General features: G+C 41.8%; 1 protein-coding gene across 2 annotated transcripts in view; it reads left to right on the top strand.

Annotated features, from left to right (window-relative positions):
• The window catches only part of KANK1 (KN motif and ankyrin repeat domains 1), a 129771-nt gene that overhangs the window by 74107 nt on the left and 43023 nt on the right, over nucleotides 1-12641 (top strand). For both annotated transcript variants that reach the window (XM_058044339.1, XM_058044338.1), the window contains one exon: nucleotides 5418-5534. In XM_058044339.1, the coding sequence (XP_057900322.1) occupies nucleotides 5498-5534 (37 nt within the window). In that variant the 5' untranslated portion in view covers nucleotides 5418-5497. The remainder of the gene's footprint in view (nucleotides 1-5417; nucleotides 5535-12641) is intronic.

Genomic DNA, 12641 nt, shown 5'->3' with positions numbered 1-12641 from the left:
CTGTAAAGAAAGACCTTTTAACAGACCACTGCCATAAGTGGAGGGAGTGAGGAAGGCAGGCAGGTAAATTCATGCTGACCGTAGCCATATCTTTTTAATTAACTTGCTTGTTGAAAGGATTTACATGGCTCCTTTTGCTCGCATCATACTGCAGATTCTGCAGGAAAAAAAAACCAAACCAAACAAAAAAAACCCCAACCACATAGTGAGAGGTGACTTCTTTTGATTGACTGCTTAAATATTCTCCAAAATGAATTACCTGTCATACTGCATATAGGAAGAATAGTTTCTCTCTTGTGATGGAGAGACTGAACCACAACTGACTGCTGCCTGAGAGATGCTGCAGGAAACACAGGTCCCAGGGATTTTTAGTTCTGCATTTTGAGGTGGCCTAGCTATTGATTAATTTTGTTCAGTTAGTGAGACTTGAACAGCAACTTGCATAATTTTGCTTGTGATTTGGATGCAACATTATAAAGACATTGGCTCTAGAAAGCTTATGAATGGCTGAATTGTTACGTGATGAAATAATTAAGTGAAATTTAAAATCATTCACAGTTTACCTTTATCTCAATGTTGATCACTCTGTGTCTCACTTGAAAAAAAAATCCTTATATGCCTGCATTCTTACTTGGTTTTTGCTTTTAATTCTAAAGTAGTATATATTTTAAAAATATATATTTCTCCCTTACAAATGTTGCCTTTCCGTTTATTGGCCACTCATATTGATAAACTTAAAGATAAGAAAAACACAACCAAGGTAGGGGTAAGATTGAAAAGAAAGTATCAGTGAGATACAGTCATTATCCCAGGATAGATACCAACCACAGCAACTCCCCACATACTTTCTCTTTTGCTGTTGTTGGCTTCAGACCTTGCTTCATTTAAATTGCACCTGGCATACTTAGTACATGTAGGTTGCAGACATTCCTGTTTGCTGTAGAGAAGCACAGGTTTGAAAAGTGCTTGCCACTCTAGCTGAGCAGGAGAGATTCCCAGTGCCAATTTCTTCTTGCAGCTAGAGAAATTACCATCTATGTTTTCAGATGGGTTTTGCATATATCTTGTCTCTTGTTTGCAAATTATATCAGTGTCTTGCAGAATGAAACTGGGCAAGTTCTACTGCCAGGACGACCCACATGTGAGAGGGAAGTCTCAGGCAGAAGTCTTGTTGTGCTGATGTACAGCAGGAATGGAGCAGTACCAGTTCTTCTTGAGTATTGCATCTCATGGGTCAACTTGCACTGTCAAACTGTTCTACCCTAGACCTATTTAATCACCACTTTGCACTTGCTGGATAGGATTGCAGAGCTGGTTTTTCTCCTGGAACCATTCCCTGACTACATCCATCTGAACAATTGGGAGCCCATACCTTTAGATCCTTCACAGTTCTGACCTACAGTGCTCCCGCTTTTAATCCAGTTCTTAAACAACAGAATTGTATTGTCTGAACCGCAGTCACCCTGTGAGGGGTTCAAAATATGGTGCTGATCTGGACCTTCCTTGGAGTGGTTGATGTGACTGTTTGCTCTTAAGAGTGTGCCATGAGAAAAAAGTTACATGTGCATCTATTTAGCCTAAAGCCTCCCTGCCTGGGAAGCCAGAATCTATTTCCTTGAATCCCACAAACCAGTGTGTGCCCATCACCATTTCCACATGTGACCTCAGCCCTGGACAGGAGGACTTTCAGGACTGCTTCTCTGGGTTAAGAGCTGAGTTATATTTCTCTTCTAATTACCATGTTGCCGATATGCTGTTCTACAGCTGCTCTTAGACCAAACCTCAGCTGTTGTCTATCTTCAGTGTCTCCTGCAAACATCAGACTGAAGTGTGAGTCTGGATTTTCTGCAAGGTCTGTGCCTCTAGAGGCCTCTGCATTTCTGTAGTTCTGCTTTGTGGATGCCAGAACTGATCTATACATACTCAGATACTTGAGGTGCTGAAACACCAGAATAGGTATCAGTGACCTAGCAAGATGTGGCACAAAAAAGGAGCAAGTTTCTTTTCCCTTGTGACTAGGACAGGATTAGGACACAGGCTTTATGTTCTGCCTAAAAAATTGCCATTCTGGAAAAACCTGTAAAAGCTGGGGTGTCGTGAATGTTTGTGGAAACTGAGGATCATGTGTGTTTAAGGTTTCTGCTCTTGAACCTCAGGGCAGAAGAGAGTTTGAATATCTAATGCAAAACACTTTTAACAACTGCTTCATTGAGCAATAACTCTTCATACAGCTAGTCTCTGCTTGTTTTGCATTTGCCCTAGGATCTGTAAATCACAGTATTCACAGGCAAGCATGGGTTGAGCATGTAAAAACACATAGGCAAAGAGTTGAAGACTTGGGAATGGAATATACAAGCTCCTCTACTAATTTTCTTGTTTAAGATGTCTCTGCTGGAGAATATGCTTTGCTGTAGAGGAGACTAAGTTTTCTTCCTCTCTGGTATTTTGCTGTGCCTTGCCCACATGAGAGACTTGTGTCCAAATGCAGCTTCTGGGGTGTGTGCAGCTGGGGAATCACATGTGGCACAGTTCTAAAAATGATCCATGTATGTGCTGCTGCAATTTCAGGAATTCAGTTCCAGATGTATGGCTCAAAGCACATTTTAGCAAAATTCTCTTCTTCCATGAGTTTGCTGAGTTAGATTAGATTTTTTTCTGTAATTGAAGAGCTGTTTGCTAGACAGAATTTCAAGTCCTGCTACATGTAATATAAAACAAACAAACAAAAAACAAAACAAAACAAAAATCTAAACCAACCTACCATACCAAAAAATATAGGAATAAATTCTTTTACTTAGCTAACAAATTAATAGATCCTATGTTTTCCTTTCTTTTCTTCATTTTCTTCTATCTGTTGGACTGAATTTACTTCCTGAATTATGTTATTAATCGTCACTAAAGCTCAGAAGCAGCCAGTGAGTTTGCTTGAGGTACTTGACCCTGCATAGCTTTGAAATTGGCAGAAGCATACTCACAAGGCCGTTTGTACCAGGTCAGTTTCATCTCTTCAAGCCACAACAAAATGGAGATCTCAGACCTTGTTTAGATTGTCAGCATTATTTTTATTAACTTTGTCTCAATTCTCACCTCAATTACATTTGTTTCTTGCTATTGGGAAGCTCTCCTCATTGTGCCTGAGAATGGTGACTGTAACAGATTTTACTTTTAAACCCATGATGAGGCACACCACAGTCAGGCCTCATTTTTGTGGTTGATCCACTCATACTTGGGACTGCAGTGCACCTAAAAGAGATGTCTCCCCCGCCAGGATCCCCTCCCACCCATCTGTCCGTACCCATCCCTGGGGGCATGCTATGCTCTCAGCTCTCCCCTTGTACAGGGGATGTATTGAAAGCAGGGAAGCGTACCTCTTGTTACAGTGCTACTGAGACAGCACAGAGCTGTGCTGAACAAATTAGAAGTGGGTAAATAAATTCAGTTTCCTTTACGCTTGGTTGCAATGATAGAGATTGATACCCTGCTAACTGCAGCCTGCCCTGAGACAGGGGCTGTCCTGAGCTTCAGGACACATCCTGAACTTCACATGGAGGCTGGCAATAATTTTTCAGTAAGCATTCACTGGGACTCAGTAAAAATTGCCTGTCTTTAGCTTAAAAGAATAACTTTATATCCTTCAGTAAGCAGTGATGGGAGTGATGCTTTAAAATCTCTCTGTTTGAAAGGGAGTGGTTAATATTTTCCTAAAAGCTCACATGTTTAAAACTGCTGCCCCAGCTGCAAACTCTGCCAGCAACATGTTTTTCTTTTTTTTTCTTTCTTTCTTTCTTTTTTTTTTTTTTTTTTTTGCCATGCTTCATTGTTTCAGAAATTTTATAATTATCATTAGGCCAGGAATCTTGTGATGGGCCTCTGTGCATCATGGCCTGTGTTGGATTCCTGCCTTATATTGCTGTTCGTAGCCTTTCACTTTTATCTTTATATCAGCTTCATGCTCTGCCCTCCACTGAACAAGAGACGGCAAATGTCAGTGTATAAGGCAAAGCTAGGGGAGGAGGAATTGCAATGAAGCTCTTTCTGCATTCTTGGAAAATTGATATCAGGACTGCACTAAAAATGAAGGTATTTGTGTTCTTGAAGGAGAAAGCAAAGCGGTATTAGCTTGTATGATGGAGCTCTGTCATAGAAGACAGCCAGTCTTCTCTGTCAGTCAGTGTATCTCTGACTCAAATTCACATGGTGCCTGTGCTCATTAATTTCTTGATTTTCTTTTTCTTTGCTAATCTGCTTAGCTTTTAAATACTTTCCTGCACATACTATCAGAGCTCAATCAAATATAATTGGAAAAATGTGACTAGTTTCTTGAGGCGTTGTCAGCCCAAGTCAGATGGGGGTCAGCAAAGCAGTGTGTTGTTCATATGCCTAAGCTCCACCTATCTGAGTAAACAAAATAAAATGCTGTTTGGACTGTAGAAAACTCAAAGCAGACTCAGGAAGAGGCATCTCTGCAGCCCCAGATGAGTCAGATCTTCTGTCCTGAAGTGAGATCTGTGATCAGGCTGCCCCCTGCACTGAAGGTGGGCAGGGAAGAAGGAACAGGAGCCCTACTGCAGAGCCAACAATTCTGGCTTTGCCAAGTCAGCCAGCAAACCACGGAACTGCTGCTGGTTTGGCCTCTGCCTCTCATTTGGCTTCATCTCGGCAGCCACCCACCCAAGAGGACAGTGCTCTTTTTCTCTACCTGCAGCATGAGCTTCAGGCAAATGCTGCTTATTGGTTCAATCTGCCATGTGTGGGTTGGAAGAAAACATCGCACCCAGAGAACCCATTGCTGCTGGAATTTGCAGCGGAGAGGTCTTGTAGCCAGCTGAGCACCATTCCTGACAGTGTCCATGCCTCCTCTGGTCCCCCCACCCTGCTGGCTTCCATACAGTAGCTGTTGGTGTCTGTGTTTGTCAGGCAGAGATGTCTGCTCTGGCTGCATCTCAGGCTTCTACCCTCACCTCCCCAGGGGGACATCTGAGCTCAGAAATTGCTTGCTCGTACAGTGCTTCTGGAGGTGCTCTTCACCTAAAAAATTCTCTAACCCTGCCTTTGCAAGATGTTGGGTAATCTAAAATTTTATACACATGCCTGCAAATGAGGAATCTGCAGTGGTACAGGGGAGTTTAGAGACCAGCTGCAAAAAAAGCTGAAGGCAGGACAGAAAATCCAAGGCCAATATCAGATTCAGCTAATTACATCCTCACTGACGACAGATCCAGAGGTTGTCAGAGAGCCACAGTTCAGCTTCAGTCACTTGGACACCCTTGGGGTTTGTGATAAATAGGATGCTGATTTAAGAGGAGCTTGGTACTGCTGTGCTGAAGTTTGCATTGAAGAGAGACTTTACTACTGCTTAATGTACCTAGCTTCTTAAAACTACATGTTTTTAACTGCTTTTTACTTGTTTGTTCCAGGTTGCATGTCTGGTTGGACTTGATGCATGGCATTTGCATGACACTAAACAGCCTAGCTGTGGATGTGTCACTGAGCAAACATGGCCTCCCCAGCAAATACTAACGGCAGCGCTACAGGTAACCAACCGGCAATGCTCCCCCCTTTGGATTATTAATTAAAAGAATTCTTACATTGTGCGGGCAGGAAAAGGAAGTAATGGCAGTTTAAATACTGAAAAACAGTTTCCTGGTAGATCAGAGCCCATCTGTTCGCCCCCCATCCCCCACCTCAATAATCTTTTAAATATTTATAGTGTGCAAAGTAGTTTGGGAAGACTTGAGGGCTGGCACTCAGTCACTCAGCATGCAGTGTTGTCTGCTCTCAAGGACCTGCAGGGGCTTACTCTAGGCTCTGGGAGGCCTAGGGCTTTGCTGCAGAATCATGTGGCTGTTACACTGAGTCTGTAATAATTTGTGAGATTAATCAACTCTTAATGCATCAAATCCCCAGCCCTTCCTGGTCACTCTTACTGATCAGTCTAATTTTTGTTGCTTGCTTCTCTGCAAAGCATAAAAACATTTCTCAAGCAATATCCTGAAGAGGTGTTCACTTTTTTGTTATTTTTAAGAACTTCCTGAACTGTCTGTTTTGGTTGTGTTGTACTCTGTGATATGGATTGCTTGGCATGTTCAAAGGTTGCTGAGGAGGGCTGGCTGGTCAGGAGGGGACAGATATTGCAGAACAACTGATAACAACACATCAGCAGTATTCCTCCTGCAGTTATGTCAATATTTTCCTCTTCTGATCACTGCACAAACATAGTTTTAGCCCACTAAAGCTGAGGTTGTTACAGTAGGATTACACGGAAAATGTCAAGTACATGGCAGGAACTTGTGAGTTGCTCACTGTGCTCACTGTAGAATTATTCTAATTAGAGCATGGGATTAAAACATTTTGTGTGCAGGATATTAGAAATATGGAGTGTCACTATGTGCAGTTTATGCAAAACAAGTGTTTTTTAAAAGCTAGCGAAAGTTGAATTAAGTCTTTGAATTACTATTATCTGTTGATGATTTAAGGTTAAATTTACCAATGTTGTTGAATTTTGAGACTGCTGAAATAAGGTATTTCTATTCCCTTCCCCCATCCCCTTTTTATATAATTGGAAGTATATTCTTTAAGACAGAAACCATATCCTTTTGTAACCTTCAGTAACCTTTTTGAGAAGGTGGACTGCAAAACCTCTCGTGTCTGACTTAACTGTAGCTGCCTAAACCCCCCATGTAACTTGACTTTTGTTTGTAATATGCCTTTAACTTAAGTCATGCAGAAAAATTTCCTCTGCTTACAAGGAAAGAAAAATTGTGCATGGAGTGTTACTGATTGCTTTACTAATCTTTTTTCTCCCTGCAGTAGAGTTGTCTATTGAAAAAGTTGGTGGGCTGATGTGTAAGTCTAAAAGAAGCTAAATGCTTGTGCTGTTACTGCAAGATGAAGTTTTAGTTTTCAGGATTGTTATGCAAACAAGGCTTCTTGCAGGATAAAGCTGTTTGTTCCCTTATTCGTAGAAAGACGCTCTAATAAATTATGAGTATTTAATTCAGAACTAAATTGGACAACATTTTGCTGATACTGTCAGGACTTGTTGGCTTTGCAAACCCTTGAGGCCGGTGTTCTAACATGCAGCTATGTACGCCCGTGTCTCCAAATCCTCAGCAGTTCATAATAGACAAAATATTGGGTGGCAAATGCCTGTGATTTGTTGTGCTGCTGTGCTGCCTGGGAGAGAATGCCTTTGGATGAGCAGGAACTGATCTGGGCGTTGGAGGTACTGAAGCAAGTTTCTTAATTGCATGGAGCTCTACGAGTGGAAAGACAGACTTCAGGGGTGGTGTTTTCTGCGCCCTCTGAATCAATCAGCAGCAGGAAAAAGAACTAGAAAGACTTGTTAGGGACTACTAAGCCGCATTTATCTTACTTGAATGTTTTGGCAAGTCTGACCACATGTTCAGCTTCATTCAAGTATGAAGTGACTAAGAAGCAAGCAGTGGTTTGCTTTGGTTAACTCGAGAATGTGAGTACTTGCACTATCAAATAATTATGCCTATGTGCCATTTCGGTAATTTTTTTCAGTGTACAAGCCTATATGGACTGCTGCTGCTGCAGATGAAGTCTGTCGGGAAATGCTTGAATTTGGAACTTGTTTCCATGAAAGGATCTAGCTGCTTTGTATTTGCATAGAGATTTTTTTAAAAGGGATATTTATGGGAAGTAGATTTGCTGTAAATATTGTAGTGAGTGTGTATAGGAGATAAACTACAAAGCAAGTGATGACTTTATCATGAAAGCACCTATCATAAGTTTCTCCGTCTCTTGCCTATCTCAGAAAAGACATTAACCCTAAATGTGGTGAATAAATGACAGAGACTGTGATTTATGCTTCAGTATTGTTTGTCAATAGTTTTGTTTGCTGCTGACTTCAAAATTTTATCACTCTGTTCACAGTTTCATTGCACAGAGGTCTTGTAGTGAACTGTATTTCTTTGGGCTGCAAGCTTATTTGTTCTTTTTTATCCAATTTGGAAGTTTTTGTGACTTCTTACTGATTTTGGACTAGGCTGTCAAAGCTGTGCTGTCTGCTCAGAAAAGAGCTGAATAAATTGGTGCTTGCAGAAAAATTTGCTGTATTTTATGAGGTGCTGGATAGTGTTTAGTTATAGGTTCTGGATAACTGTTTAGAGTTTTCCCTGGTGGCATGTGAGCTCACTGCTCAGTCCAGTAAACTCACCAGGGTTAAGGAGTGCAGTGCAAGTCCAGAGCATGCTGTGAAGTCATCCAAGAAGCTGCCTTGGGAGCTGGGAAATACCCTGTTGGGAGTCTGCAGTTGGTTTGGTACACGATACAAATTAATTTCTCTTTGCATAGTACAAGAAAAAAATAAATGAGGTGATTGTTTCTCTAAATAGTATTAGTGTCTCCATTAACTGCTGGGTGAAACTTCCAGTAATTGTTAGCTTCTGTGCTTGCTAGGACTGATGCATAATTCATCTATTTAATGAGGCTCTGCTAGCATTTCTGTAGTGATATCTGTAGAAATGTCTCCCAGTCAGCTACAAAAAGCACAATGCATGAGCAGAAAACTTACAGGGCAGTTTGGAGATAGCTCTGGATGGATTTTCACTCCTTTCACTAACAACCTCTTTGTGAAAACTTGCTTTTCAAAATGCAGGTTCTGAAAGGCACTGCATGGAATAAGCTTCCAGTCTAATTCTATTTATTCTGATGTGGAAAACAAGGAAGCAGCAAAACAAACATAGGATTTAGATTTAGAAAAGATAAAGTATTAAAAACTGGTTTTGTCATTAACCATAATAAAAAACATGTTTTATTTTACTTCCCTAAGGACCTCATTCTCTATATCCAGAGACTGGAGAATTGTTAGTTTTTTCTTAACAGACATAAAAAAGCATTTCCACTTTTCTTGAGTAGGATGGGCTGCAGGGGTCAGTATAGCAAGGCGGTTGCACAAACCCTTTCTTTACTTCTGCTGTAAAGCAAATGCATATTATTTTCTGTATGCAGGGTTGGAGATTTCCCTGCTCTTTTCTCTTTCCTCCCTTTTGTCTCTGCCTTCTCCTCAGTGTAGTGTGTGGTTTTATGTTTCCATGCCTACCCACTCCATTTTTAACATGCTTCTCTACATACAGAAGCACAGCATCCTGCAAACACGTTCATTTGAACTGTTTACCTGCATGTTTAACTCTGCCCCATGCTTTAGATTCCTGCACAATTCTTAAAGCAGTGGCATTGCAGCACCTGTACACCATTTTCACCGTTAGTGCACCTCTAAAGCAAGGAACTGCTGCTGTAATAGCCAGTCTGCAGCTGTCGAGTGTCTTTGCTTCCAGTGTACTCTTTTCACTCTTTTCACTCACTGATCTGGGCATCCACCTCCATTCCTTGCAGCAAGCCAGGGCTGTGGGACCAGAGGTGCTTTGATGAGAGATACAAACCATATCTGGACCACTGTTTCCTCTGCAGCAGCCTGGCATCCTCTAGTTATTTCATATGTGCACAGTTACACTGGAGCTTCTGGTCAGATTGTCTTTGTATCTGAGCTGTTTTCTTAACTCCTACATAAAGTTATAACTATACACCAGTTAGTCAGAGAATGAGGCCATTACGAAAAGCTGCTGCCTGAATTAATTTTGTTTGAGATACTAACGTCAGCATGACTCAAAGACCAAATGTTTAATAAATGTGTTTTCCATCTGCTGGTATATAAATGCTTGAGCAACTGTTGAAAAGTATTATGAAAACCCCAGTTAACTTATTAACCCTTTTAATTGAGGCCAGTAAATACAACATTTACTTAGAGCAAATGTTTTAATCGTACACATCCTCTGCATTGATTTGTAACAACTCTTACCAAAGATGTGTAGACACACTTTTCATTTAGTTACTGTATTATTTGATTTACAGTCCCTCTGTAAATTGATTCCATTTTATTCATTCATTTTAGGTAATATGCACAGAATTTTGCATTATTTCTTGCCTCATGATGTAAATATAGTCCAAGCAGAAAGTGTGCACCAGAACATTACTGCTGTTACTAACTTGTGCAGAATATCCACCATTCTTCATTACAGACCATCCATCTGGGAACTTACACACCTAAATGAGTTAGCAGTTGAAAGTATTTGATTGCCACGTAGTAGCCATCTGCCGGAGCCTTTCCTCCTGAGTGGTGCAGGTGCCTGCCCTGGGAGCCAGCTGCCAGCCGCTCTCACTGCTTCCTGCATGGTGGCTGTCACTGTGGCATGGCTGCAGGGCTACTGCCACAACCAGCTCTGCGCTCAGCAGCCTCTGAGTTCACTTTGTTTAGCAGATGCAAGTGACCAGGATTCAGGAGAGGTTGTCTTTTTACCTGATCAGTCATGCAAGGACAATTTGATTCAGGACTGTGTGATGACAGACTATTTAAACCTATTCCTCCCCTACCATGCTCCCTGCTCCAAGCCTGTTTCCAATAATTTTCAGAATTAATGGAGATGGGTGTATGCCCAAGTGTGTGTTTTAGTAGCTGGTGAAAGGCTCTTGCCATCAGGAGAGCCTGCTCCATTGGCCTGCAGTCTTGAGCTTTTGGGATGGGCAGACAGCTGTCACTGGGATCCAGCAGGAGCCTCACCCACAAGTGATCCTGTGAGTCACTCTGGTGGTGCCCAGTATTTAAAAACAAGCTAGGGTGGGACCCTGAAATCTGTGGGGAGAAGAGTGAGTGAGCCTCCAGTGATTTCACATAATCTCTATCGTAAGTCATATCAAAATTTTCATCAGTGCGCTGTAGTACATTCACTGATGCCAGATTTGCCTTAAGGCCAGATGGCTGGGGCTGAAGCACGTGATCTCACAGTGAATGCATCTTTTTACTTGAATTAGTAATTGCTTCTGCAACTTCTAGTTGATGACTGTAATCCAAAGATGCATTTGCCCCTGCAGCAGAAAGCTTAAAAATTTAGTGACTTGCGTTTGCCCAACTTAAAGGCCTTTATGGGACTGCAGAGGGCCAGTGACCACACATCTTCTTTTACTCAGGAGTTGTTGCCCAAAGTTGTTGACCAGTGCTACAGGTCTGATTTTGGATTCTGGTGGAAAGGTAGGCATCAGGAAGAAGTACCTTAAATACAAAAAAAGAATACCTTAAATACAGTGTCATTGGAAGTTGGGGACATAGGAGTCTGCTCTGGATAGCCCAGTCCTTAGAAATGGAGATTGCATGTGGTGGGAAAGAGATGGCCCAAGATACAAAACAATGATATGCAGATGCTGATGCTCTGCAGGAGGACAAAGTGGCCTTGAGAAAAAGAAGAGGTTTAATTGACCTGTCTTTTTGTCAGAGATTACTGCAGTTGTGTCTTGTTCTGCGTTACTTTCTGGAGCTGCCCAGATTCTTACATCTCACCTAGGCAGAGGACTGTGTTCATTCTCTCTGATGAAAGCTTGCTCATGGAGCAATGCTTTCCTTCCCTGGGATGTTGTGATACACTTGTGTGGGCGTTCTCCTGTGGCCTGCTGCTGCTCCCTGTGGAAATACATGTCCTTTACACCCTGGGAGTCAGCTAAGGGTGCTCATCTTGTATTTTACGGTTTTCTAGGGACTCAACAGGCACATATTGCTGTTTGTGGTACCATGCAGCCTTACTGAACTGGAGATTAACAGTGATAAAACTCCCAAGTTCTCGTGATGGAAGTCACTGCTTTGCACTGTCTGGTGGCAGCTGGGGTGAGGGTAAGGAGCAAGCACCAGAAACAGGACAGGCACCTGTCACAGGAAAAACACCAAGAATGAGCTTTTTCCGGACCTGAAAACTTATTCTCTCTTCATTGTCTGCCTTTCCCCACTTACAAGACACATAACTCAGTAAATTTTCCCCAAAACTATTCTACAGTATTCCTCACTTCCCAGATTATTCTGCATTTAAAAAGCATTTAATGAATAATGCATATGAATCTCCTCCCTGTGGGAAGGGAAGATATTTTACTCACTTTAAAAGTATATAGTCCCTCAGGAAAATTACTTGGATGAAAATAGCCTGATGACAGTTGTTTGTCCTTCTGTTTGTAAACATGTGAGTGCCTACATTTAGACATGTTCCTTACAAAAGGCTTATACTGGAGCAGAAGTCCTTGAGAAGCTTCTTGTAGTGGTCACCTCTCCTCCCTCTCTTTTGAGCCATTTGTAAGGCTTTGTATTAGAGATGACAGAAGGGCAGCCCTTCCTGTATCATGTTTCCGCAGCACTTTTAGGGGCTGAGGGAGCACTTGGACTTCCCACGTTGGCATTGCTGCTGTATCTCCATTTCCTTCCTCTGGTAACATGACTCCCCTTGGTAGCAGAGTACTATTTCTGCCAGGATGTCCCAGTGTAACCACCTCTGAGCTTTGGGACAACAGCATGCTTGTGTCTATCCTCCTCTTTTTATTTCTGTCATTCCCTCCTCTGATTTCATCCAGAAATTACACTTACCACATTGGCAGAAAGCAGTGGTTGACCTCTGCTGTGGGATATAGGTTGGGGTGTCTGGGGGGAATTAGCAGATCTACCAGGTCTAAAAAGGGCTCTTCTGCTCCCTATCTCTCTAAAACTCTTTAGAGCATATTCTCAGTCTCTTATTTGTTCTTTTTTATCCAATTTGGAAGTTTTTGTGACTTCTTACTGATTTTGGACTAGGCTGTCAAAGCTG

This window comes from Melospiza georgiana, chromosome Z, assembly GCF_028018845.1.
Source record: "Melospiza georgiana isolate bMelGeo1 chromosome Z, bMelGeo1.pri, whole genome shotgun sequence".
NCBI classification, from domain to species: Eukaryota; Metazoa; Chordata; class Aves; order Passeriformes; family Passerellidae; genus Melospiza; species Melospiza georgiana.
Note: the sequence above shows the minus strand (reverse complement) of the source record. Positions and strands in the feature narration are given on the sequence as shown.